The sequence below is a fragment of the Talpa occidentalis genome, unplaced genomic scaffold (genome assembly GCF_014898055.3).
Source record: "Talpa occidentalis isolate TD23 unplaced genomic scaffold, MPIMG_talOcc4v2.1 talOcc4.9, whole genome shotgun sequence".
In the NCBI taxonomy this organism is placed as follows: Eukaryota; Metazoa; Chordata; class Mammalia; order Eulipotyphla; family Talpidae; genus Talpa; species Talpa occidentalis.
Window position 1 is genome coordinate 8,905,239 of NW_023605305.1, and position 27,811 is coordinate 8,933,049.

Below are 27,811 nucleotides of genomic sequence, written 5' to 3' on the forward strand. Positions count from 1 at the left end.
GAACAGAACAGGCAGACAGACGGAGGACACTGCTGAGGGGAGCAGCGGGCGTGGCAGGAGGGGTCTGCGCGCCATGTGGGACCCTCGCCGGTGGTCAGGGATCGAACCGGGGCTGCAGAGGCCGCAGGCAGCTTTGCAGCCCAGCACTCAACCACTGTGCCACCAGGGAGGCCCGATGCTCACTTTTTTATCTTAGCTTTTATTGTTGACTAAGAGGCGAAAAGTTGCCTCCCATCAGTCATTAACACTTTAGTCTGAACAAACCATAGATCTGTTTCTAAATGCTGGCATTAACTGGGGAAGTTAAGGCACGGGTGTACTTCAAAGGGGAGGCTGGTTCTGCACAGAAAAGTGGACCAGAACCCAGAGGGAGCTCCCACTTTCTGCATTCATTCTCCAACTGTACCTACAAACAGCTGGGGAGATGGTCAGAGGCAAGAGCTTTAACTCTTACCCAGAGCAGAGTCAACCACCAGGCCATTTCATAGCCTTTTAGTGAAGCTGTTATTGGAGCCACAGCCCAGCCACTCTCCTTCCTAGAAACTAGGGAGATAAGAGCATCTGTCCTAGAGTCTAGAGATCCCTGAATTGGTGAAGTGTACTAGCTGGAGGCTCTGGGGAGCAGGTACGGGCCCCCACCCTAGTCAGACTGTCAGTGTCACCGAGGAGAAAGGAGGAAACCTCTATTCAGCACCTTTTGAGCTCGAGGGGCAGGGTGTGTCCCGCCATTATCTCTGCCAGGGTCAGTGATTAGCCACCTTTTCTACGGGTGGGGAAACCAAGGTTCCGAGCGAGGGCACATGAGCCCCTGCGCCGTATAACCAGTGCATGGTGGAGGCTGGACCCAAGTCTCCCTTGCCCAGAGCTTTTGCTGGCCTCAGTTTCCCCAGCTGACAAGAGAACCTCTTTCCTTTGACATCCTAAGCTCCTCTGGCTGGAAGGGCTTTCAGCCTCACCATCCAGAGGCTTTGGCATCTAGTAACGATACCAGCAACACCCAAAATGAGAATCCCCAAGTTCCACACCAGGGCTCAGCTCACATTGTCCGCCGAGGCCTCACAACCACCATTTTCGAGATGCAAAAGTGAGGCAGGCACCATCAAAGTGACATCACCCAGTCCAATGTGGCTGAGGGGGCAGCCAACCGGCCCTGCCTTTAAAATCTGTGCTCTTTGAGAGAAAGGAAGAAAAATGCCTGGCATTTCTCAACATGCGTCAGAATGCTTTGGGGGTGCTTATAAAGTATCAGGATGGCAGACTGCTCCCCTAAACCTGCTGCATCAGACTAGAGGCAGGATCTGGGAGTATGCATTTTCACCAGCTCCTTGGGTAGGAGGCAGAATTGAGAATCTCCCCACTAAATATGCCGCCTCTGGAAATGCAGGAAAACGGGGTGAGTAGGATACTTGTGGAAAGCAAGAACAAGGGCCAGATCAACACTCCACATCTCCATACCCCTCCACCCTGCCCCTACCCCCAGTGCCCAGGCCAGGTCAGTACCTGTGGGGACTTGTCCTGCTCAGGGGGAGAAATTAACTCCCTCGGTGCCCTGATGGGAGCAACAGGTTCATATGCAAATACTAGGTTCCTCCTAGTCAGTCCTGAGCTCCTGCTCTGGGAAGGGGCCGGGCTTCCAGGACTGGAGCCAGTGAGGTAGTGGCCTGGGCTGCCGGGGTGGGGCCAGGGGCTTTTAAACCATCTGCCAAGGGCCTGTGGGGTAGCATCGGGTTTGGAGGCCCAGGCCCAGTCCGTGGCCGGCATGTCCATGCAGAGGATGGTGCGCGTGTCCCTGGAGCACCCCACTAGCGCTGTGTGTGTGGCTGGCGTGGAAACCCTCGTGGACATTTATGGGTGAGTGGCAGCAGCCTAGGGGGGTGCAGGCATCGGGGCTCTCTCAGCAGGCCGTACAGGGCTTCCTGGGGCCCAGGCCTGGCCTGACAGACCTCTCTCAAGCCTTGGCCTTGGAACAGCAGCCATTTCTGGAAACGCTGGGTCCTCCCCTTTCTCATCTGGGCATCTTGAAGACCTCAGCCAGGGGACTTGAAGTCGGGGACACTGACCGGGACAGAGAGGCTCGGAATGGTTGAGTTCCCATCTAGGGTTTTGGAGGACGCTGGTGCCACATGGCTTTGGCACTTTTTTCTGTTCAGATTGGGCTGGAGGTCTGGTTGGAAACACAAGAATAAGAAGAGATATGTCCTTCCCCAGCTCCAGCCTGTGAGCTCTGAAACAGCGTCAGTCGTTGAACAAATCACTTCGACGTACACAGCACTTTCCTGTGCCCGGCCTGGCCTGAGAGCTTGGAAGGCCTCTTGAATTAGCCTCTTGGACTTTAACTCTTGAATTTAACTTTCACAACTTTCACAAGCTGAGACACAGTGAGGGCAGACCATTTGCTTGAGTCACACAGTTACTAAGTGGCTTTAAACCCATTTGTGGTCAAGTGTCTTATGACCGACTGTGTGCCGTGAACTTGTCCCTCACTCTGGTGGCTGGAGGTGAGGCCCCACCTTCTCTCTCCCCCAGGAAGGAGAGTTTGGGCAGGGTCTCAGCAGCTGGGAACCACAACAGGGCTGAGGAGTCTCCAGAGGACAAACGTGGCCAGGACTGGGACAGGAGCAGGCTATTCCTAAAACTGGAGTGAACTTAGCTGGAAGAAGAGAGGGGGTTGGCTCCAGGGCATCAGACGAGGGGGTGAGGAGCTGGCCACTGGAAGGGATCAAGTCTGGGCTGAAGCCTGGTGGAGAGTGGGTAGCGACCTGCAGGGTGGGAAGGGGATTTGGTGTCTCCTGAAAGAGGAGGGCAGCCTCAAGGCAGTGTCAGGAGGGCTCAAGCGGAAGGAGGGGTTCTGTGCCGCCTGGCGCCACCGCCTCCCCCATTGCTGCCTGACCATGGGGGTGACTCACCCGCTCTGGCTGCTTCATACCCCTCGGGCAGATGTGTCTGCACTCTGACCTGCCTGGGAAGCCCAGGCCGCCCTCCCCCACAGGACTTCGTTAACGGGTGGAGGATGGATTGGGGTGACAAGAGGCAGAGGCAGCAGTATTTGGGGGGGTAGCATGAATGGATGGGCCATGTTGGGGGTCGCAGAAGAGTTAGTGGGTGGCACAGTCACGGGGTGGGCAGCAGAGCCTCTGGCACCAACAGAGGAGGGATGCTTGGGCCTCTGTGACGGGACCACCTTTGGAGGGGGGATGGAGGGGATCCTAGTTGGTTCATTCACACATTCATCAAGTATTTTGGGGGATCTAGTATGTGCCAGGCATGGGGACACAATGGTGAGCAGGCGGGTTAGTCCCTGACCTCCGAGAACCCTGTCCTTGGAGTTGGAGCAGAGGCTGGACCCCCTTATGAGGGTGCAGCAAGGGTTAACTCTAAGGTCCTTTCCAACTTAGAGGTGCTAAGTTTACAATCCGGGGTGCTCAGACTGTGAGACAGCCAGAGAAAAGACAGCGGGCACATGTCTCCCCCTGGCTCTGTGGCTTAGCAGCTGTGTGACCTTGGGAAGGTCGCTTAACATCTGAGTCTGTTTCCTCATCTGCAGAATGGAGATAGTAATAACACCAGCGCTGGTACTTAGGGCCTGTTCCATACCAGTCACTGCCCTTAGCGATTGGCAGATGTAATTCTCACAATTCTATCAGGCGGGACTACTGTCACCCCCTCTTCATAGGTGAGGAAACTGAGGCACAGAGAGGTTAGGTAACTTACCCCATGTCACACAGCCAGTGAGGAATGGCAGAGCAAAATTTGGCCTTTACTTCTCACAGCTGTTGGGAAGACTGAACGAGGTTGTGCGCGTACAGCCTGTAGGTGATGCCTAAATGGGGTAAATGGTCAATGATTGAGGCTACTGCCACCACCACCCTGTCATCATCACATCACTTTAAGGCTCTGTCCTGGCCCTCTGGATAGCTTCACGTATCCCCAAAACTACCAGAAGCACAACCTCTGAACCATATCAGAAGGAAGAGATGAGAAAAGAGAAATTGGCATAGACTGAGCAGTCAGGGCAGGCTTCCTGGAGGAAGGGCACTACCAGAGCCTTGAAGGATGCACACAGGCAAGACCACGAGGACTCTCTGTCTGTGGCAATGGATTAAACCCTGTCTTCCTGCCTTCTGTTGCTAGCCCAGACTAGCTCAGGGGCCTTTGCTTTATGGAGCAGGGCCTCGAAGAGGGAAAGGAAAAGTAGGGTAATACAGGAACGTGCCGAGCCATGCATTCAGGAGGATGTGCTGCCCCAATGGGAAGGGCAAATGTCACCCCTTGCTCTGCAGCGTGTCTAAATGTGTGAAAGGCCTGGGCACCCTGTCATCCTTTGCTGTGTCATCTTGAACAATTTTCTGCCTTTCCCCACATGGCCCTGAAGAGTTTAGCATTGAACAGTGAATTTCAAGCTCTGCTCTAGAGGCCTTTGAGTTCCTGACTGACAAAGCAACACCCTTCTGTCTGGCTTTTGTTCCACATAAGAGGTCTGCCCCGCCAGGTGGGGAACTGGGCCTGGGAGGCTGATGCATTGTCTACTCTCTAAACTCTAAGGGTTTTGGAGAAAGAGTTTGTATGGCTGCCATTTTCCAGGCATGGAAGAACGCAGCAATTTCCTGGCCCTGTTTCTGTTTGGGAGGCTGGCAGACTTAGGGTCTGGGAGTCTGCAGGGTGGGAAGGGGCAGCCACCTGCCATCCAGGCCTTGGTCTCCTCTGCCCAGGGGGCCGGCTGAGTGGGGGCTGATCTCATCAACCCTCTGTTTCTTGGGTCTGAAATGTCTGGTTTTGTTCTCCCGGAGTCTGAGGCCCCAAGCCCTGTAGGGAGAGGGTGGGGTGGCTACACAAGCGTGTGAGGACAGAACGGAAGGTGAGTCCTGGCTCTGTCATCAGCTGTGTGACTGTGGGCAAGTCACCTGCCATCTGAGCCTCACCTGTAAGGTGGGGGTAATGTACCGACTTCACATGGCAGAGACCTTCATCACCCTCCCCGTCGTTGAGGGGGTGACCCAAGACCAGACAGGAGACCTGACTTGTGTTGGCTCCCAGGAGGAGGGGGGCTCACCTTGGGTCGTCCCCACACTTCCCGGGGGACCTGGGTCCTGGATTCCTGGGGCAGTGTCCCCAAGCCGTGGTTCTCAGACTTCCCTGGGCATCAGCCAAGTTTAAAGTGCAGACTCCAGCCCTGCAGCACGTCTGGCCCTAAAATTTGCATTTTCAGCTGGCAGGCCTGAGGGTTGCTGCTGTGGGGGTGCCTAAGCCCTTCTAGGTTTTAGCACTGCAAGTCCTGCCCTTGGAAACACCCTCTCCCTTTGCAAACTGGAACTGCCAGCCACCCCCATCCACCATTTCCTAGGTGCCAGTGCCAGTGGAGTGGAAGCTGGGCCCTTGGGCAGATCAGAGGGCTCAGGCCAGGGGTCAGAGGGGCTTAGACTGTGCTCTGCCTGGACAGCCTCAGGTGGGAGAAGCCAGGCCCCAAGCCACAAGTGCCCCTTGCCAGGGCTGGGCGGGGAGCATGGTCTAGAGCAGATGGCAGCTCAGGGTGACCTGGTCAGAGGAAGGATTTTGCCTCTGGCCACTTCCCCTGTCCTCTGGAAAATGGGAAATCCATCTTCTCCTGGGCCTGATGCAGGCTGTCCTCCCATTCCACACCGTCTCAAAAAAAAAAAAAAAAAAACCCCACTAAAAACCACACACAGTCTCCATGACAGCTTCCCAGCACAGGGCTGGGAGTCGAGTTCTACCTTCTAATCTCCCCTTCCCGAACTCAGTTTCCCCAGCAGTGAAATGAGGGCAGGCGTGGGCATGGGTGCCTCTGACTTTCACTCTCTCTGGATGTTTACACACACCTACTCTTTTAATCCTCTCATCATCCCCCTTTATAGACAGGGAAACTGAGGCAGAGGGCGGCCACGTCATTCCCTCAAGGTCACACACCTTGAGAGGTGGGGCTGGATTTGAACCCTGGCTGCTTGGGCCTGGTGTCCCCAGGCCTGGCCATCTTGCCACAGCTTCTTGTCTTGCCCCTCCCGATGGAGAATCAGCGCCGTCTTGGTCTCCTCGTAATAGAGGGACGAAAGCAGGTTTTGGGGCGAGTTCTACTTAACCTCCTAAGACTCCACGGTGAAAACGCCTTCCCCAGATGTGCCTCCTCCCTTGTCCTTGGCTCGCCTGCCTGCCTCTGGGAACCTTCCCGGACACCCAGCCCACCCTCTCCACTGCCTCTGCGCCCATTTCCTGCCCCTCATTGGCCTGAGCTCTCCCGGTCCTGGGAGGGTGGTTTCCGAGTCTTCCCTGTTATTGCATTTGCGCCTCACATTTGCTGGTAGGTTTGGCCAAATGGGTGTCATTGTCTCCCCTTTTTGTTTTAAAGATTTATTTTTGCACAGAAGAACTGGGGTACAGGCCAGAGGCATGGGAGGGTGAGAGGATTCACCAGAGACAGAGTGGGGAGCAGAACAGGCAGGTTGACTGAAATACACTGCTGAGGGGAGCAGCGGGCGAGACGGGAGCGGTCTGCTGTGCCATGTGGGTATCTCCCTGGCCGGGGATTGAACTCAAGCTGCAATGGCTGTGGACAACTTCACAGGTTGCATCTTAACCCCTTGCGCCACCAGGGAGGCCCCTATTGGTCCCTTTTATTGGTGAGGTTACTGAGCCCAGGGAAGCAAGGTGGGCTATTCAAGGTCACCTGACAGGTGTGCCACGCAGCCCATCTAGCACCTTAACTCTGGCGCCAGCACCCACAAGCTCCCTACTTCTTTGGCTCCTCCTAGGCAGGTGTGCTACCTTATCAGGGTCCCCTAGAGCTCCATGCCAAGCCAGGGAGGTGTAGGGTTGCTGGGCTGAAATACCCCAAACCCAGGGAAACTGGGTGGGGCTTCACACCCACAGGGTCATCAAGGGTGCTCAGGGGGTGCCTGGCATCCACGGAGCAACTTGGGGTTGGGGAGAGCTCCATATAAAGTTTACAAGCTTCCTGGGGAGCTGGAGGTTGGGCATCTCAGGGGATGGGGCTAAGGAAGTGCTGAGAGTGCTCCCTGGGGAGGGAGGAGGCTGTGACCCAACTGCCTCCATGTGTCTCTCTGTCTGGTTCTCCGTGTCTGTCTCTCTGTCCGTGCACCTCTACCCAGCTCCTCCACTGTTCCCTGATGGGGTCACCAAGGACAGAGGGAAGCACCCTCTCCAGGTTAGCTGTAGACTTTGGGGGTAGGGTCACCAGATAACACCCAGGATGCTGAGTTAAATTTGAAATCCAGATAATTCGTAGTTTTCAGTACAGGCATATCCTGAATTATTTGTTGTTTCTCTAAAATTCAAGTCCAACTGTGTGTCCTGCATTTTTATGTGCTGAATCCAGGAGCCTTGCTTGGGAGGCCACATGGTGGAGGAGCGAGGAGGGTGTTTTGAAGGCAGTTGCTCCCCTCCCAGCGGAGCGGGGTGGTGTCTCGGGTGAACTGGCCAGCTGTGGCCCCTCGGGGAAGGCTCTTGCCTGTCCTGAGCGTCAGTTCCCAACATGTAAACGGCAATAATAATAATCCCGGCCTCCCGGACTGGTGCTAGAAAGGCTGCGGGGGTAAGTGTGCTGGGGATGGGGGCCTCGGGGTCACGGTTATTGTTAGTACTCTTGTTATTACTCAGGAGCCGGATGTCTTTGGTTAGGATCCCTTCTCCAAGCCCTTGGACCTCAGAGTGCCCATCTGTGAAATGGGAGACAGTAGTAGCACCACCTCTTAGGGTTAGTGAGCAGGTTACACGACATAAGACACACCAAGAAACTCCGGGGGCGCCCAGAGCAAGAGCTCAGGAAGCGTCCCTGAGGTTGTCCCTCTGGGGCGTGTGTGCCCTTCCTCCAGAAAGCCTCTGGTCCCTCTGGTTCATAGTGGCTTCTTCTTACATAGAATCCCAGTGGCCCCTGACTCCTAGGCCTTAAATTCATTTGGCTGTCCTGGGCAGGGCTCTGTCCTCCGCGCCCCAGCAGGATCAAAGGCTCTGGGGCAGTGTGTGTATCTGCCTGTGTGCACAGTGGGTCCACAGAAATAAGGTGAACGGACTGATTTCAAATAGGACTCCCAGAGTCCCCACTGGAGTGGGGAAGGCAGAGCCAGGACCAGATGACATCAGGGACTTTGAACCCTACAATTAATGTCTGGGAAAGCCACAAGGGATGTGTTAATGAATGCAAAACTCCTGAATGTGAATAATGTGGGTACAGAAGCTTGCGGGGAGGAACTGAGAGAGGCCTGGAGTGGTCAGGGAAGGCTTCCTGGAGGAAGTGATGTTTACACCAAAGCTCAAGCGTCGGTACCAGGGCTGTCCCTTCTAGCACTTTTATGGCTTGTTTCTCCCCAGGTCGGTACCTGAGGGCACGGAGATGTTTGAGGTCTACGGGACCCCCGGCGTGGACATCTACATCTCTCCCGGTGTGACCAGGCGCGGGGAGCGGGAGCGCGCCGACACCAGGCGCTGGCACTTTAATTCAGGCTCGGAGATCATTGTGATCATGAACTCTCCCAGCAACGATGTCAATGACAGCCATGTGAGCAGGTCCCCTGGTCTGTGGCTGGGATGGGGGGCAGTATCCAGCACCGCAGGGCCAGGCCCTCTCTTTGCCCGGGGATGGGGGTAGCCAGTGGGTATGTTCTGCACACTGCATGCCACCAGCCGTCACATCACCCGTTTCCTCATCTGTAAAGTGGGGAGAGTCACGGCACCTTCCTTCCAGTGTTACCACTGGGAGGGGCCTGAGCAGCGTTGGCGCCTTCTCTTGCTTCCCAAGACCCCTTCCTGTTCTATATGGGACCTCAGTTTCCCCATCTGTAATGGGGGTTGATAAGGTGGTCTCTGCCACTCTCAATGAAAGAGGAAATGGCTGGGGGAGGGACCCCTTCCCCAAGCTGCCTCGCTTCCCCTTGGTTCTTCTGTGCTCTGCCCCACCCCAGCCCTCTCAGAGGCACCATCACTTCCCCTCCTGGCCTCCCTGCTCATCCAGTGAGCAGGGGTGAGTCTCAGAGGCCCCAGATGTAAGCAATATTCCAGCCCCAGAGCAGGGGCATTTAATAGAGAAATGGGGTGGTCCTTGAGCCGGGCACAGGAGAGCCCCCTTATTGGGGTGATGGGAAGCTGCCTGTGTGGGAGCAGCAGCTTCCCTCTCTGCTCAGGAGTGACATTTGGGAAACTGGCCCTTTAAGGAGCACTGAGCAGGCGGAGGCACCCCAGGGCCCTAACCTCATCCAGCCCTCACAGCAGCCCTGAGAGGCCACATCTGATCCCCACTGCACAGGTGGGGCCCCTGAGGTTCGGAGTAACTGTCTCCAGGGCCACACAGCTGACCAGGAAAGCTAGAATTTAGTAGACCTGCCCGACGCATAGGGGTACACGTCCTCCATCACCCCATGACCCATCCTGTCTATGCGTCTAGACTAAGCCTCTCTGCTGAGGCTGGTGGGGGGGGTTCTCAATGAACCCATTTTACAGAAGTATAAACTGTTACAGAGGTGGAGGTAGTTTACCCGAATCACGTGATCAGTGAGCAGTGGAGTTGGTGAGGGTTCCCACAGCAGGAAAGAGAACCAGCCAGCCTGGGAGGGGCCCCTCCTGGGTGCCCTGCTGTGTGGGTGCCCTGCTGTGTGGGTGACTCATCCTTGCCCCAAGGATGACAGCGGTTGAGGAGGGCATGGAAAAAGATAGCACAAAGAAGGTTAAAGGAAGACTTAGGTTGATAAACTGAGTATTAGTAGCCAGAGATTCTTGAGACCTCTTTCCTTCCTCACCTGATCCCCCAAGGTCTGTCTTTTGGGGTAGGGACTCTTGGCTTCAGCTGGTTTGATCCTGGGCCCATCTGTCCACAGATTCAGATCTCCTACCACTCCAACCACAAGCCTAGGCCCCTGGCCTACGCGGTGCTCTACCTCACCTGTATTGGTAAGTTAGGGGTGTGCTGAGGGCCTGGCCAGGGGCCCCAGCCAAGGGCAGGGTGGGGACTGGTTAGTAATGACATTGAACAAGTGCATATTTAAAATATCACATCGTAAAAGAGTATACAGTCAAAAGCAAACCTTCCTTCCTCTAACCTAAGACAGTTCTCCCAGCCCAGCATCCTTCTAGAAATAGGCTGTGCTTATACAAGGAGACACATGCCTACCTGTCTATTTCCCCCCTTTGTAAGCAAACGGAAGCATTCTATAGACATGGAGCTGGACCTTGCTTTTTCTAACTTGAATTTTGTCTGCCAATTCCCCACTAATTGACGGTTTGTAAACTGCATGCAAGATGACTCAGATGTTGGCACCATCAGAAAGGAAATGTAGGCGACGTGATTAGTAAGTTAAAGGCGCTAGAGGAAAAGATGAATTGCATGCATGAACAGATGGCATGTCAGCATGATGAGAGCAAGAAGGAGCCGAATGGAAACACTAGAAATAAAAATCGCAGTTAGAGAGAGAAAAATGCCTTTGATGGCTTCACAGGTAGACTCACCTGAGCTGGAGAACTGGTGACCTTGAAGATGGGGCAGCAGAAGCCACCCCGATGAGACACGAAGAGAGAAGGGAAGTGCAGTGAACAAAAATGCCAGAGCCAAGATCCAAGACCTCTGGGGCAGTGCCAGTCACACTCACTGACATTCTTAGCCAAGTCCCAACTGGCTCTGTTATAAAACTTTCTAGAACCAAGGGCCTCCCTGGTGGCAAAAGGGGTTAAGTACAGCACTATGAGGCAATCTGCAGCCTCTGCAGTACAAATTTGATCCCCAGCCGGCCAGGGAGCTACCCACATGGCACAGCAGACCTCTCCTGTCTCCCGCTGCTCCCCTCAGCAGTGTATTTCAGTCAGTCCGCCTGTTCTGTTCTCCACTCTGTCTCTGGGGAAAACCTCTGACCTGTGCCCCAGCTCTTGTATGCATAAATAAATAAATCTTAAAAAAAAAATTAAAACTTTCTAGAGCTGATCCTAAAACTCATATGCAAAAGCAGAGTGAGAAGAGCCAAACCTCTTTTGAAGGAGAGGCAGGTGAGGGGATTCAAGGCCTCTGTTTTCAAGCTACAATGCTTGAGGCCGTGTGAAATCGGTTTCCATGGAGACCATGGGCAAAGAAAGACCTGGACAACAACCCTCATTCAGGTGTTTATCATATCAGAATGAAAGATTTTCACACCTCCTCAAAAATAAACTTCAGATAAGGTAAAAATCTTAAAATCAATATCTTAAAGCTTTTAGAAGACACTATCTGTAACTTAAAAGTGGCAAAGATTTTCTTTAGTAAGGTGAAAGAAAAATGCAGCCCATATAGAGGGGAAAGACTAATACATTAGACTGTATTCAAATTTGAAATTTGTATATGACAGAGGACAGGTGAAAAGTCAAATGATGGCCTGGGAGAAGAAATTAGCAATTCATTTAGTTGACTCGGTACATATAAGTTATGGGGAGCTCCAGACCCCCCCACAACCCCAGTTCATAGTTATGAGCAGAAAATATGAACAAGCAATTCATAGCAGAGAAAGTCCCAGTGATCAGAATGCTTAACTCACTTAGTGTGGCCAAGAGCGTGGAACTGGGGCGCTCCCTGTACTACGGGTAGGAGTTTGCGTGGGCACAGGCACTTGGCAAGCACTTAGCAAGAAAGGGGAAAATGCTCATTTTCACATTTTTAAAAGCAGGGCTGCAGAGTTATAGAGACTGTCCATTGAAATGTTTGATACCTATTGCTAGATTGTTCTCCAAAAAGAGCGCGTGGTTTACACACCTGCCGTGTTTGGGAGCACCTTGGCAACATTCGCTACCAACCTTTTCTGTTTCTGCCAACCTCCTGAGAGGTTGCTTTCATTTGCCTTTCTTTAGTTAGGACTAAGATTGGCTCTCTACCTCCCATCCCCTACCCCAACACACACCCCCTGTTCAAAGTATATTAAGCTTCACTGATGTGTACACATACACACACACTCACGCACACTCACTCACAAACAGTGATAAAGCAGCCATCGCCGGTTCAGAAATAGAACATGACCAACGTGCCCCCACTGTATCCCTCTTCCGTGCTGCTCTCTGATCATAAACACCCCCCTCTTTCCCCTGAGCTAACTACTCTCTTGTCATCAGTAGAAATCTTACGATTTTCTTCATGGTTTTATCATCTGAATATACATTCCCGAATAATACCGTCTCCTTCTGCCAATCTCTGAATTTTCTGTGGCTGGACCATCCCGTACGTCTTCTTTGGCACCGACTTTCTTTTGCTCCTTATGGCTGTGATATTTACCCACCTGTCACGTGGTGGGTGGGTATCTTTTTGCATGTCTAAAAGTCATTTCAAATGCTTTCTCTCTCTCCGTGCTCTTCCACCCCCCTCCCCCCTGGAACGCTTCTATCTGTGTTGTAAAACCTTATTTCTAGGGAGAAGAGTTGAGAGGGTGGAATGGGGGCGGGGGTTGGACTTGGGAGTGTGAGATGAAGTTGAGGCTCAGAGGTGCCACACAGCCAGTAGGTAGCAGAGGCTGGATTCACGTCTACATCTGTCTGATCCCCAGTCCAGGCTCAGAAAGTTTCATCCAGACCGAGAAAGTCCAGGGCAACCTGTGCTGGGGGAAGGGCAGGCCCCAGTCAGCAGGGCTGTCAGGATGCAGAAGAGGGAGGGGTCAGGGAAGGCTTCCTCAAAGGGAGCAGACTTGACCTGGGCCTGGACCTGGGCCTGGGCCTGCTGCTTCTTCCCTAAGCCTCTTCCCCAGTTCAGGAAGGGGGGCTCCACATGCCCCCCAATCTGGCAGTGTCTCCTTGGAATTGACTTCCATTTCCTAGCCCCAGATGGTTCATGAGGTGGAGCCACCTGTGGAGGCTCAGGCCTGTGTTGGGCTCCTGGGAACCTAGTGACTTACCCTCTGTCCTCCCGTTGCAGACATCACTCTGGATTGTGACGTGAACTGTGAGGGCAGGCAGGACAGGAGCTTTGTGGACAAGGTAGGGCATCTCAGCCTGGGCCCAGAAAGGGGTGTGGCGCGCGCAGCTGCGCTAGGCCGGGTTAGGAGGGATGAGTCCATTACAGGTATCCCTCTGCCTCCTCGTTGATGTTGAGGTCAGGAACCAGGCACAGCTGGGGATCTCCTTTCACCAGGAGAAAAATCATCACCAAGAATTATCAGGCCCCAATGTGCCCAGTCCTGGGTTAGGCCTTGCTTTGTGGGGAGCAGTCATTCTCTGTTTACAATCTAGGTCGGGGGTCAGCAGAATTTTTCTATGAAAGCAGGAGAGTAAATTTTTAGACTTTGGAGCTCTACTGTCTCTGTTCCAATTACTCCATTCTGACATGGTAGGTGTGGAAGAGCTATAGTCAATAAGGAAGTCCATGGTTGTGACTGTGTTCCAATAAAACTTTATTGACAAGAACAGGCCTTTGTGTGCTGACCCTCTGTTCTAGGTGAAAAGAGAAACCTACCAAGTTTGAAACATAAAGAGCCTTGGGCTGAATTGTGGTGACATTAAAAGCATTGGGAATTCAGAGAAGGTGGAAGAGGGCTGAGCAAGGAAGACTTCTTTTCCAAGTCTACTTGACCTGGGGTTCAAAGCCAAGCAAAAGAGGGCACTCCTAGTGGAGGGCACAGCAGACCCAAGGCTGGAGGGAAGGATGGATTCATCATGGGAAGGTTGCCTCTTGGGGTAGGAGGACACAGACTGCGCACAGTTAGGGGAGGCAGCTGTGTGATCTGGACTTGATGGTGTGGGCAGTAGGGAGCCATGGCAGATTCTTGAGCAGGAGAGGGGACCTGTCCTCACAGGGGAGAGTGAAGGAGGCCGGGGAAGTGGTCCCCAGGTTGGGTCCAAGTCCCATCGCCAGCTATGGTTTGCTCTTGGCAGAGACAATGGGTCTGGGGACCTGGTGGATACGGAGCCATCCTGCTGGTGAACTGTGACAGGGATGACGTGACCTGTAATGACCAGGACAACTCTGACCAGCATGTGCACTGCCTGCAAGGTGAGGGGAGTGGGCAGCCCATGCCCCAGGGTGTCCAGGGTCACTGCTCAGTTAGCCTGTAGGGACCCCTGCCCCGGGGGGGGGGGGCGGGCTCTGACAGCAGAGCTCAGGGCCTGAGTTCCAGCTCCCCAACACACCTTGACATCCTGACCAGCCTCAGGCTGGTGGCCATCCTCCCACCCTCCGGGGCCAGCGGGCACTCACCTGAGGGGCTGAACCTGGAAAGGACCTATCCTCACAGGGAAGGGTGAGAGGGAAGAGTCTGGGGTTGGCTCACCTTCTCAGGGGTACCAGCCGTGTTTGAGCATGTTCTGTGTGCCAGACCCTTTCCTTAACTCTCATGTAATTTTCTAAGTGGGAGGGTAGCATCACCCCAATTTAGAGATGAGGCTGTTGAGGCTCAGAGGCCCGGAGATGCCTGAAATCACTTGGTCTGTGGCTGATGAATGCTTCCTTTTCCCACCCTGAATCCAGCCTCCGCCCCAAGCACCTCTGGTGTGCGTTTCAGGGACGCCCCACATCCTGTTAATGTACCCCAGTCCTGTGAAGAAGGTTGAAGCAATATCCCAGGGCATGGGCCATGTGCTTTATACACAAGACACTCCCAGCCACGCAAACATGGGCATAATTGTCCCTCATTTCAGAGGCAGGAATGCTGAGGCTCAGGGAGGGCAGGGATTGACCAGGGTCAGCCTGAGTGATGCTGGGACTGAGGCCAGAATCCTCACCTATAACACTCAAGTGACCTCCCGGCCCTCTCCAGCACCCCTTCTGTGCCAGGCACCCAGCTGGCCCTCTGCACTTCCTGTTTCTCTGGGCAGATGAGGACACAGAGGCCCAGAGAGAGTGTTATGCTTCTGCATCACCCACTTCCAGGCGGCTTCCTGGTCTGCTCTTGATGGCTTCCAGTGTGTTCACAGGGCAGAGCTGGGGCTCCAAGACCAATTCTTGGCCCTGACTGCCCTGGGGAGGGCAGCGAGCAGCAGGAGGACGTGCTGGAGTTTGGAGGTCCCCTGAGGTGCCGCCCTGTCTGGCCCCACAGACCTGGAAGACATGTCCATCATGGTCCTGCGGACACAAGGCCCCGCCGCCCTCTTTGACGACCACAAACTTGTCCTCCACACCTCCAGCTATGATGCCAAGCGGGCACGCGTCTACCACGCCTGTGGTGAGTACGTGCCTGTCCCCCACTGCTTGTAGGGGGGCCTCGGGTTCCCCAATAGAGCTGGGGGGCAGGCTCTGCTCTGGCCCCTGAGCTGATCTGGGGCTCCTAGGTAGAACAGTCAGATGCGGGATCTCTGGAATTGGTCAGCTGGTGTCCCCCAACAACCATGGCTCAAGCTCATCTTATTGGATAAATGGATTTTTAAAATATATTTTAAGTACAATTAGAAATTTTTATTATTGAAACTCTCAAACATACACAGAAGCAGAGAGAACAGTGAAACCAACCCTCATAGCTAGCCGCTCACGTTAGTCATCACTGTCACCTTTCTTGACACATCTGACACTTTCTGCTTGCTGAGGTGATTTAAAGCCTGTCACAGACGCCATGGCCATTGATCCATTGTGACTCAGTGAGCTTCATGAGGCCACCAGGCCATTATCCCACTACAGAAAAGGATGTACAATAGCTTTAAAAAATCTATTTCTACATGTGTAATAAGATAATCATGTTTTAAAAGATCAAAAATATAGACGCACATAAAGTAAAAAAATGAGTCCTCAATCCCTACTCCCAAACCTGACTCTTAAAATGTATTCACTGTTCGTCATTCAATATATGTTCTTTCTGAATTTTTTCTATATATGCTAAATGTGTGTGCGTGGCACGTACATATTCTGCTGTTCACACTGTATCTTTTGTTGAGTCATGCATCCTACACATCTTTCTGCATATATGTTTAACTCTTCTTCATTCTTTTACCCAGCTGTATAGTATTCCAAAGCCAGCTGGTGCTGTGACTTATTTGGTTCCTACAACATAAAGTTGCTTGCAGTGTTTTGATTTTACAACAGTACAGATTCTTGGAGGGCAGGGACATTAGTCATAGCTGAATCCTGAGTCTAGAACCATGCTTTGTATGTGCATAGTAGGTGCTCAGCAAATATTTGTTCACGAGTGGGTGAAGACCCATGAATGCTCTTGTCCGTATGCATTCTAAGAGAGATACCGCGAAGTGGAATTTCTTAATGGGGATAAACATTACTTGTTAGGTGCCTGCAAATTGCTCTCCGAAATATCTGCACACTGTCTCAGAAAAGAATGCTCTTCCCCCTGCCTCGCCCCCGCTGGTGGTGAGCATTCTTCTCTCCTGGCCTGTGGGGGCTGAGAGCTGGGAGTTGTTATCAGGACTACATTTTTTAGGTGCAGCTCTTTCTGCATCCCTCACACTCCCTAGTCCTGCTGGGGAGTCACGACGACCTCCTCCGTCTCCCTCCAGGTCCTGAGGACTCATGTGAGGCCTATAAGCACGTGCTGGGGCAGGACAAGGTGTCTTACGAGGTTCCCCGCTTCCATGGGGACGAGGAGCGCTTCTTTGTGGAGGGTCTCTCCTTCCCTGACTCCGGCTTCACGGGGCTCATCTCCTTCCACATCACCCTCCTGGATGACTCCAACGAGGTAGGGGGCAGCCGGGGCAGATGGGGAGAACGGGGGGCTCTGTTCCTGGCAGAGACGGGCGTTGCTGGCCAGAGACCCCAGACTTCTCCACCACCCACTGGTGCCTGTCTAGGGGCCTCGCCTCACACAGGTCTCTGGACTCCGAGGCCACCGCCCCTCCCTCTCGTCTTCCCTGCAGGATTTCTCCCAGTCCCCGATCTTCACTGACACGGTGGTGTTCCGTGTGGCGCCCTGGATCATGACGCCCAGCACCCTGCCGCCCCTGGAGGTGTATGTGTGCCGGTGAGTCTGGGGGGCACTGGGTGTCCTCTGACCCTGCTGGCCCTTCTGGCCCCCAGGCTGGCTCTGTCCTCAGCCCCTCTCCTTGGGCTTGTCCGCAGTGTGAGAAACAACACGTGTTTTGTGGATGCGGTGGCGGAGCTCGCCGAGAAGGCTGGCTGCAAGCTGACCATCTGCCCTCAGGCCGAGAACCGCAATGACCGCTGGATCCAGGTAATACAGTGACCAGGCAAGGCCTGGCTGGGACCCCGGTGAAGGGAGAGGCTGGCCTGTCCCAGTGGTGTGGGTGTGGGTGCTGCTGGGGCTGTGATGTCCACCCGCCCCACCCTCGGCACTGCTCCTTCTCATTCTAGACCTAGAGCTCTCCTCCTCACCTCCAGAACTTTCTAGGGTCCCAGGCGCACGTGGACATTGGATTCAACACACATTTACTCACAGGATCTGGGCTGGGCACTGGGCTGGGGCTGAAGGCAGGGCCTTCTCCCTGCTGTCAATGGTCTGGGCCAGTGGTTCTCAAAGGAACAGGATGTTGTTCCCCAAGGGACATTGGGAAGTACCTGGAGACATCTTTGGCCGTCATGCTAGAAGCTGCAACTGGCGCTTCTCGGGTGAGCTCTGGGGATGCTGCTCAGTATCCGACAGTGCACAAAGGATGATCTGGCCCCAAATATCCTAAGTGCCCAAGACTGAGTCACCCAGAGGTGATGACTGATTGATGGCAGTAAAAATTCCCAGCCTGACGATCTCAGATGGAGCTGGCACAGCAGGGTCTGGAGGAGGTGGCATCACCTTTGGGGCCAGGGCAGAGTGCCAGGAGGGAGCCAGAGCAGATGTGGCAAATGGATAGATAGTAATTTCCATCTTTTATCGAGCCGAAGGTCCATACAGCTTCATTTCATCTTTTTGACAAGACAGCTCCCTGTTGTTACCCCTTAGGAAATGGGTCGGGGCACAGAGAGGGACTCAGTGCCTGGTGGTCCTAGCAGAGGAAAGCATGTGCAAAGGCCCAGGGGTGGAGGCCTGAGAAGGGATGCTTCCTGCTCTCTTTGGCCAGGGCCAAGTTTCTGGGGAGGGCAAGAGTCAGGGTGGGAGAGATTGAATCCCAAGCTCAGGAGCTTTTGTTTTGGCTGGAGGTTCACCCCTGAGGTGAGGAGGAAAGCGCTGGGTCTAGAATGAACGGCTGTCAGTCCCTTGTGACCACATGTGAGGGCCAAAGGTGCTGGCCCCTGAGTCTCCCCCTGTGTCCTCTCGGCCCTGGCCTGATGTGGGGACATGCCTAAGGTTCATGCGTGTTTATTCCCAACCCATCTTATTGTGTGACCCCAAGGCAGACCCCCTCTCTGAGCTCCTAACCCTTCCTCTAGTCGGCAGACATGGTGACCCCCTCCCCAAGAGCAAGGCAGGGGACCCTGTGAACAGTCTGCCCAATATGCTTAGTGTCCAGCTGGAGGAGAGGCTGCAGGCTGTCCACGTTGGGCATCTCTCTCTTCCTTTGCAGGACGAGATGGAACTGGGCTACGTGCAGGCGCCACACAAGACCTTCCCAGTGGTCTTTGACTCCCCCAGGAATGGGGAACTGCAGGACTTCCCCTACAAGAGAATCCTGGTGAGTGTCCGGCCTGCAGCTGGGCTCTTAGCTGAGGGACCTTACCTGGAGGGCCGTCCCTACAACCTCCTACTTTAGGGACAGCAACAGAGGTGCCAGGTGAAAGGCTGGTGATGCCCAGTTAAATTTGAATTTCACATATGCAATGAGTAACTTCTCGGCAAAAGTATGTCCCAGACAGTGTGTGGGACACACTTATACTAAATACATATTGTCATTTATCTGAAACTCTAATGAACAGGACATCCTGTACTTTTTATTACTAGGTCTGCAGCCCCAAGATGGGGGCAGGACAGTGCACTGCTGAGTACATAGGTTTGGAGTCGGGACCACCTGGCTTTGTCACTCATATGCTGTGTGCTCTTGCACGAGTCACGTCCCCCTCTGAGCCTCAGTTTCCTTGTCAGTAGAGAACATGTGTTAGTCCATGTGAGGTTTCGCCATGTCTACACAGAAGGGGCACACGACACTGTTACTGGTATTATTACTCCTAATAAAATAAAGAGGGTGTCTCAATGGACCTTCTAGAGGAAAGAGGGTGGACTCTCCTGGTGCCATAGAGAGTGGGAGGCCTCTCCAACCCCCCACTGGATCACATAGGGCGCAGGAGCTCTCCCCTGCACCTCAACGTTATCTAAGTTGCAACCAAGAGATGGCATGGGGAGTTCTCTCCTTCTCCAGGGGCAAAAGACTGAGGCTCAAGGGGTCACTACCAGCCTTGGCCCCCAGGGGCAGGTCACCCCAGTGCAGCCAGATACCTGCTCCTGGACTTCCAGGCAGGCCGTGTGGAGGGTCGGGGTGGCCATGGCCTTGGGCTCTCTGATGGGGGCGTCTAGGTGCACCAGGGCCCTCCTGCTGTCCCAGTGGCCATGGGCATGATATGCCCCATACGGCAGCAGGGCCAAGGCCGTGCGTTCCGACGTTGGCCTGTGCACGCAGGAAGCGCTGACTAGCTAGAGCCTCGTCTTTGACTCAGTATTTCTATTTGAAGAATAGGAGGTCCCTTCCACCCCATCTTAAGGGAGCTCAGAGTCAGAAAGTTGGTTCATGCTCTCCCCAGTGAGCCCCCAACCCAGCCTGACTCAGTTTCCCCTACCAGGGTCCGGATTTTGGCTACGTGACTCGGGAGCCACGAGACAACTCTGTGTGTGGCCTGGACTCCTTTGGGAACCTGGAGGTCAGCCCCCCAGTGGTGGCCAACGGGAAAGAGTATCCACTGGGGAGGATCCTCATTGGGGGCAACCTGCCTGGGTGAGCAAGGGACAGCGGGAGGTGTTCCTGGGGTAAGGCTGAGGGCGGAGGGTGATGGTGGCTGGGAGTGCGGGGGGACATTCCTTTCCTCAAAGACAACCAAAAAGGAGTGATGAAAGTATAGTCCTGGATGTGGTGGTGGGGAGAGCTGTGCTGTTCACCAGGCATGGTCCACCTCACCTCAGGAATAAGCAGGGACCTAAGAGGTCGTTCAGTCCAACCATTTCATCTTACAAGTGCACTCAGAAGGCAAGATCTGAGATCACATGGATTTTGACATTATGGTTGGAGTTAGCCTTTCCGATTGCTATCAATTACTAGTGATGGAAGAAAAGGCTGTAGTCTAACTGTCCTGGGAGAAAATGCATTTAAGTGAAAACTGATTTATACTATAATGTCAATGACTAATATCAGATCTTTTTCTGGAGTAAGAGAAGGGAGATACAGGACAGATATGAAAAGTATGATGGGAGTGAGAGAGGCAGGGTGAAGGAATGAATGAATGACAGATGATGGCTTTTCTTTTTTTTTTTAAGATTTATTTATTTATTTATTTGTTTGTTTATTTATTTATACAAGCACTGGGTACAGTCAGAAGCGCGGGAGGGTGAGAGAATTCTCCAGAGCCAGAGCGGGGAGCAGAGCAGGCAGAAGGATGGAAGTACACTGCTGAGGGGAGCAGCGGGTGGCAGGAGAGGTCTGCGCGCCATGTGGGACCCTCCTCCAGTGGCCGGGGAGCAGCCGGGGATCGAACTGGCGCTGCAGAGGCTGCAGGCAGCTTCGCAACCCAACGCTCAACCGCTGCGCCACCGGGGAGGCCCCAGATGATGGCTTTTCAACATGTGACACAGGGGTACTGCTGGAAAAGAAAGGAGCTACAGGTGATGGCTGTCTGCTGTGGAATAGACCAGGACATAGAGCCAACCACATTCAGCAAAGCAGTTAGACAGATTTATGATCAAATATCAGGTCAATAAGCAACTCTGGGGGCAGGGAGACTAACTGTCCTCAAACACACGATCCCACAGAAAGAGGAAGCTGAGGTCATGCCTTTACATACTCAATTGCAAATGTTGGGGCTGTAAAACATTTGGGGGTGACCTTGTCCACCTCTCTCCCACGGATGTGCAGCAAGGGGAGGCTGCAACAAGAGGGATGTAACTTACATTCCAGGAAAACCCACCTGGCCATGGGGGATGAAATAGGGGTGACACCAGTGTCCTGGGAACTGCGGTTCTGAAGACTTGCACGGGTGTGAGAACTGGACAGGTCACTGGGCCATGTGCTTAACCTTCAGCCTCGCCAAGAGCTCACCTGGGGAGTTTAAATACATGCACATACGTTCATTGTTTCCTGCTTACAAAAGTCTGCTTGTTTTTTGCAGCTACTGTGGAATCTTGAACTCTTGCCATTCCATATTTGCATAGAGATTTTTTTGAGTTAAGCAATTTTTTTTTTAACCCCTCGGGCCCCAGGTCGAGAGGCCGCAGGGTCACCCAGGTGGTGCGGAACTTTCTTCATGCGCAGGGCGTGCAGCCCCCCGTGGAGCTCTTCGTGGACTGGCTGTCCGTGGGCCACGTGGACGAGTTCCTGAGCTTCGTCCCTGCCCCCAATGGGAAGGTAAGGACTGGGCTGATGTGCCTGCCCCTGGCGTCTGGGTCAGGAGATGAGCTTCAGGGGCCACACTGAGGCCCGGCGGTCAGCTGAGTCTGCTGTCTGCACGCAGGGCTTCCGGATGCTCCTGGCCAGCCCCAACGCCTGCTTCAAGCTCTTCCAGGAAAAGCAGAATTGGGGCCATGGCAGGGCCCTCCTGTTCGAAGGGGTTGGTGAGTACCAGTGCTGTGTCCCTTAGCACAGCTTTCCCGCACCCCTCACCTAAATCAAGACACAGTGTGGCTTGACAGAATGATGCAACTATTTAAGCAGGGACTGTGCCCCCAAATTTGGGGGTCCCCACTCCTGCCACTGCACACCTTGCTCCACCAGCTGCTGATACATGTGGCTGAAACAGAGCCACAGGGAGCACAGTGGTGGACTGTGGGCTTGGGGTGGGCATAGGTTGAGTGGAGACCTGGTCAGCTTCTGGACATGTGACCCCCTCTGCTCAGAAGAGTCCAGGCTTGGGGTTCAATGCTCTGCCATCATTGTCTTGAAAATCTTAGTAATTTGCATTTTGTGGTGAAATCTGATTAATCGATGGAGCATCTGTTGGGGGCCAGGAGCTCCAGCTCCATGACCAGTCAGCCTTCTGCTGTCTTCCCTGACTGACTCTCCTCCACCTACTCTTGCCGCCCCTTGGAGCCTCAGCTCTTCAGACCCCCTGATTGCCTCTGCCCAGCAACTTTGACAGCCCTCCACCTCTGGGGAGCCCTTAACTGGCAGTACTGTGGGGCGCATGGTGGGCAATGGTGGAGGTGAGCCTTCTCCCTCGCCCCTGATGCAGGTGCCGAGCTCACCTCCATGCACAGGCTGCAATATCTTGGACATCACCCGCTCACCCATTCATTGGGGTGTTGTGCCTGTGGGTGGGGATGCCTGGCACCTGGTGGCTGAGCCCACGCACCAAGTCCTGGCCAGGAGCCTGTACCTGCCCGGCCCGTGTCCCTTTGTCTGAGGGACTGCAGCATCAAATTGCAAGTAAAAATCACCATGACAGGACCAGAGAAAGACCATGGAAAAGAGAAAAAGCCTTATATTTTAGTACCTTTAATGGCACTTTTCCTGTACTTTGAAAAAAGGGCCTCGTATTTTTATTTGCAGGGGAGGAATTCCGAGAGGGGGGCTGCTGGCTGGGGCTGGAGGGCAGATCAGCCTGCTGGAAGGGCTCTCAGATCCACTCCCTCCTGCCCCAACCTGAATGCTGCATAAATCCCAGAATCCTTCCTCTCTCCCAGGACCCCTGAGCCCTCAGGGAAAAGACCCTTTAGCCAGCTGGATCTAGCTTGGCTGGTGCCCGGCCTTGTGGGAGTTTGATCACGCCCTGGACCAAACCTCCCACCCCCAGAAGAGCTTCTGCAGAACATAGAGGTCCCCAAGTCTCACTTCCCACGTCCCCCTTCTCTCTGTTCATGCTACCCCCTTCCCAACAGGACCCCCAGCTGTAAAGAGGGAAAAGAGCAGGCTTCCCCAACCCCATTCCTTCAGAGGTCTTCACTGGCTCCTTTGAACCTAGATTTAATCTGAACCCAGATTAAACCTTAAAAATCCTCAGACCCAAATTTTCCTTACCAGGCAGAGGGAGGGCCATCCTCGGCTTTCCTGGGGGTACCGTTTAGAGTTATAAAACAAGGCCCAGAACAGGCTGGGAAGGAGAGTGGGGTTCACAGCCACCATGCTGTCCTGGACAGTTGACACACGGGGTGACCATGGGGCCCAGCGCACTCAGCAGTACCCCGTGCGCCAGGTGCGAGGCCGTGTGCACCCCATGTGATCCCATCTGACCTTGGGGGAGCCCCCAAGGATTGCTACCAGCCCCTTCATGCCCAAGAATGCCAGGCTCAGCGGTGACGTCCCTGGCCCAGAGGTCTCAGCAAGAATGCGAGGGGTTGGGACTGGACCCCGGCTGTCGAGCTGTAACTGGAGTGAGGGTTTGTGGTGCCCACTCGTGGCCAGGCGGTCCCGGGAGCCTGTTCTTTTCCTCTGGTCAAAGTGTCAGGCCCTTTGTGAGCACTGGACCTGGGCTTGAATCACAACTTCTACACCCATTTCCTAGTGGTAACACCTAGAGCCGATTTTTTTAACCTCTCTGAGCCTCCGTTTCGGCCTCTGTGACGTGGCATTAATGATGAGCATCTTGTGGGGTTGCAGTGAGGGCTGGTGAGGCGCTGAGTGTAGGTGTAGGCCAGGGCTGCAGAGATGGCAGCCATGAGGATTGGAGTCATGGGGCTAACCCCCCAACCTCCACACCACCTCCCCCTCCGTCCACCTGTGCAGCCCGGCCCCATGGGCACCACATGGAGCAGGCAGGAAAGCTGGGCCTCAGGGGTGCTCCTTTGCCGTGTTCCACCTTTTAAAGGGCACGGAAAGGGTCCAATAGTGTCCATTCGGGCTGGCACTGGTGGGAGGGTGGCTCGCCCAGTTTCTCCCCCTGTAGCCAAGACACCATCACCCAGTGCCTCGGAGGAGAGGGGCTTGTACGTTTCCAGTAAAAGGCGTCTCCATTTCCTGGGCACTCAGATAAAGGCCTAAAGGCCACAGCACTGTGGCAACCGCCCCTCCCACTCCCCCACACCCAGACTGCACAGGGGTCAAACTGACCACAGCTGGGTGGTACCTCCCTGCTGCCCAGAAGGCTCGCGAGCTGCTGACTCAGCGAGAACAGTAGCTGGGAACATGGCTGCTTCCCGTGGCGATGCTCCTGCCCGAACTCCATGTCGCTCTCTCCCCCACAGACAACCAAAAGGTCAAAACCGTCTCCATCAACCAGATCCTCTCCAATAGAAACCTCATCAGCTACAACAAGTTTGTGCAGGTACACGGGCCATGAGCTACACCTGGGGGGTGGGCATGGCTAGAGACTGAAGTCTGACGCTCTGACCCAGGTGGAGGGGGTCTGTACCCCAGCTTTGACTCGAGAGAAGTGCTATGAGGAGGATCAGCATTCTAGGCAGAGGGAACCGCACAGGCAGTGACCCGGAGGCGGAATGAAACTGAAGTGGTTGAGGAAGAGCCAGGAGGCTGATGTGGGGTGAGGGAGGCTGATCCCACAAGACTTCCTGCCATCACTAGGCCTTTGGCCATGGCCCTGAGTGATATTCGAGGCCACTGGGGTACTGTCTGAGCAGAGCAGGGATCTGCTCTGAATTATGAAAACCAGATGGTTTGGAAACCATCTTGCTGCTGCTGTGTTGAGAATCTACCAGTGTATCACGTTCTCAGCACCAAACATAGGGCACCCCATGCTAGAAAGCGGTAGGTAAGTTTCCACAAGGGGATATTTACAAAGGCATGAGGAGCACTTGAGGAAATCAACAAAGGATCCCGTAGTACCCCCAGGCTAGGAAGAGGGGTGCTGTTGCCCCTTTCCCAGGCCTGAAGGGATTAGGGAAGGCAGCTGGTGCTGGAACCTGGGGCTGTGACCTTCACAGTCAACCCACAGTCGCTGGCACTGAGGGAACGGCTCCCCTGCCAGCCCCCCACCTCCTGCTGATCCCTGGGGTCAGCCTCCCAGGGCACATCACTAAGGAGAAGGTGCACAGTGAGACCCGAAGGACAAACAGAATTTCCAGCATAAGGTCCTTCAGGAAGCAAATGCCACGATGGTGAAACATGCAGGATCTTTTTAGACCGCGCCTGTCAGAGGGAAGTCAGGAGGGAGCAGGGGGCGAGAGCTGACCCGAGGAAGGGCAGGTTGGGGGATTCATCCTGTCAGCCGACGTGCAGGTCCGAGGCAGCTCAGCAGAGCTGCGTGTGTGCCGGGGTGGGGTGCCCCCAGCCAGAGCCAGTTCTCAGAGGAGGCCTGTCTCCCAGAGAGGAGTCTGTCTGTCTTAGCTTCCCCGCCACACTCAGCCACTGGCTGCTAGAAGCCGTGGGAGGTGCAGGCTCTGGTGCAAACACAGGCGGCGTTTCAGAGCTAGAGCGGACAGCAAGGCTCGGTCATTTCCAGCATGTTAGTCCTGCCCTTGTAGTTGAGCCACACTGACGGGGTCTCCCAACTCCGCCTCCCCCACCCCCAGAGCTGCATCGACTGGAACCGGGAGCTGCTGAAGCGGGAGCTGGGCCTGATGGAGCAGGACATCATCGACATCCCGCAGCTCTTTAAGACCGAGAGGAAGAAGGCAATGGCCTACTTTCCTGACTTGGTGAGCCACCTCCCGCGACTTCAGCTTTCACCAAATGAAACTTTCACCAAGCTTCTGCTTTCCAGAGGAGCAGGGCATCGTGTTGCTGCCATCTTGGGACTGCCGTGGCTGGGGGAGGTGGGGGCATGGGGCAGGTGGCTTGTGGAAGGGTTGTTTGTTGCCTGCTTGTTGTTGGAAGGCTCCTTGGCCAAGTCCTTGCTCGGGGGTCATCCAGGAAGGGCCTTTCCCTCCTCCCAGAGACACTCTTGATATTGGGGCGTGAGCAGGTGATTGCATGAGGTTGTGTGTGTGAAGGACACAGACTCGGTTGGCAACTTAGATGCCATTTCTGTTCCCTTCTCCCAGCTATTCACCCACCCCCCAGACTGAGGGTACCTATGGGGGAATACAGAGATGATTAAAGAGGCTCCCCATTCCTCAAGAGCTTCCAGTCAAATCTGGTGAGGGAGAAAGCACTTCCAGCCTAAGAGGTAGGACAGGAGACCCAAGAAGTCTTCATGGAAGAAGTGGCCTTTGATTGAGCCCCGCGGGCTTTGCCACTGGTACTTCTAAAACTGCAGCTTGCCTAGGGACCACCTGGTCCTCCAGCCCCTCCCCACCTCTGTGCCGCAACGCACCCATCATCAGAGCCTTGCAGGGCGTCTGTCCACACCACTGTTACTTCACTCCGCCCGCCCCACCTTTTCCTTCTCTTTTTTAATTTATTGCCTTCTCCACTTCCTCTCTTGCAAAGCCTCATCACTCCCTTTCCTTCCTGCATCTGTAAGGAGGCCTTGCAATTATGTATTTGGCCCCGGCTTGTGAGCTGTTATTATGTATGTGCCCCGAGCTTATGAGCTGGTCCAGGTCCTGACGTTTGCAAGAAGCAGAGGCCCACCTAAGCAAGAGCTGTACCATAAGGACACATGAAACTGAGGGCGGGGTGGCTGCAGTGGGGCAACTGAAGGACCTGGAACCATCTCCTGTCACTGAATCCACAACATTCAAGCCTTCCCTCTTCTCCAGCTTGTTTTCTTTTTCTTCCCTGTCCCCGGGCACGAATATGACCACAACACGCAGCAAGACCAACCCTGGCAGAGCTTGACTGGCTCTCCCGTCATGTCCATTTCCAATACCCAAGAGAGAATCTGATTGGTCCAGTTGGGTCAGATGGCTGCCCTGGTCCCATCAGCCACAGCCAAAGAGATTGGGCTTTTATAGCACAAACCACAGCCGCCGCCACAATCCGCCAATAAGGAGGGCAGGTCCCAAGCGCAGGTGTTCCCGCAGGAGTGCACACCTGGCTGGCGTTCTGAGCCCCCACTGCGCGAGTAGCTCTTCCCAAGGCTGCCAAAAAGACAAGCCCAGGTCTTGCCCGGTGCAGTGGAGGTGCTGGGTAGGATGAGGAGGAGGTGCGGCCCATCACCTGGGCTTCCTCTCTTGGCAGGTGAACATGCTGGTGCTGGGCAAGCACCTGGGCATCCCCAAGCCCTTCGGACCCATCATCAACGGCCGCTGCTGCCTGGAGGAGAAGGTGCGGTCCCTGCTGGAGCCGCTGGGCCTCCACTGCACCTTCATCGACGACTTCACCCCGTACCACCTGCTGCACGGGGAGGTGCACTGCGGCACCAACGTGCGCCGGCAGCCCTTCTCCTTCAAGTGGTGGAACATGGTGCCCTGAGGACCCCCACCCTCCATCCTCTCCCCCTGGGGTGGGACATCAGCCTGGTGATGGAGACTGAGACAGGTCCCTGAACAGTAAGCATCAAGAGACCCCAAGGTTCCAGATGGATCACTGAGCATGACGGGCCCTCTCAGAAGCCTTTTCCCTAGAAATATTCACTCTCCCCTGCAACCAGTTGGGTTCTCAGACTTGGATCCTCTTGGCCTCCCAAGAAGAAGGACCTCACTTTTTGTGACCTCTCATGCGGATCAACTTGATGCATGGGGACCCCTCCTAACATCCCCTGTTCTGCTCCCAAATCATCCGTTTGGACCTGATTGACTTTGGGGTCTAGAAACGTCTGTGCTTCTCCTCTGCCAGCTTGGCCAGTGTGTCCTGATGGAAGAAGGACCCACGATGCTGCTGTGGTCCGGTTGCTTCTTGCTGTGCAGGGTCACAGCCCTACAGTCAGATCTCTGCACAGCACAGGGGCATTCACCCACAGCCCCACCCGCTGGGAAGGGTGGGGCCCTCCTGTGCTCCAACTACCGAGCTCCTAACCAGATGTTGAACTCTGTACCCCCCCTTCACATAGTAGGTGCTTCTAGATGCCTGTTGAAGGAATGATAGTTGTCCCTTAGCCTAATAAACCTCCCAT

The 27,811-nt window shown here is 54.4% G+C and overlaps 1 protein-coding gene across 1 annotated transcript; it reads left to right on the top strand.

Annotated features, from left to right (window-relative positions):
• The first annotated feature begins 1,759 nt into the window (after positions 1 to 1,759).
• Positions 1,760 to 27,811, top strand: PADI3 (peptidyl arginine deiminase 3). Its single transcript, XM_037499199.1, has 16 exons — positions 1,760 to 1,851; positions 8,338 to 8,524; positions 9,837 to 9,909; positions 12,878 to 12,939; positions 13,834 to 13,951; positions 14,994 to 15,119; positions 16,396 to 16,574; positions 16,753 to 16,856; positions 16,955 to 17,066; positions 18,352 to 18,459; positions 19,559 to 19,710; positions 21,186 to 21,330; positions 21,437 to 21,536; positions 24,102 to 24,181; positions 25,386 to 25,511; positions 26,938 to 27,811. Exons 1-16 carry the CDS (start codon positions 1,760 to 1,762, stop codon positions 27,169 to 27,171), a joined length of 1,998 nt encoding a protein of 665 aa, XP_037355096.1. The 3' UTR covers positions 27,172 to 27,811.

Bases quoted from the DNA above. Each gene is read 5' to 3' on its own strand.
- PADI3 (XM_037499199.1), top strand. From the start codon at position 1,760: ATGTCCATGCAGAGGATGGTGCGCGTGTCCCTGGAGCACCCCACTAGC. The intron at 1,852-8,337 runs GTGAGTGGCAGC...GTTTCTCCCCAG, and splicing joins ACCCTCGTGGACATTTATGG to GTCGGTACCTGAGGGCACGG. The intron at 16,857-16,954 runs GTGAGTCTGGGG...GCTTGTCCGCAG, and splicing joins CTGGAGGTGTATGTGTGCCG to TGTGAGAAACAACACGTGTT.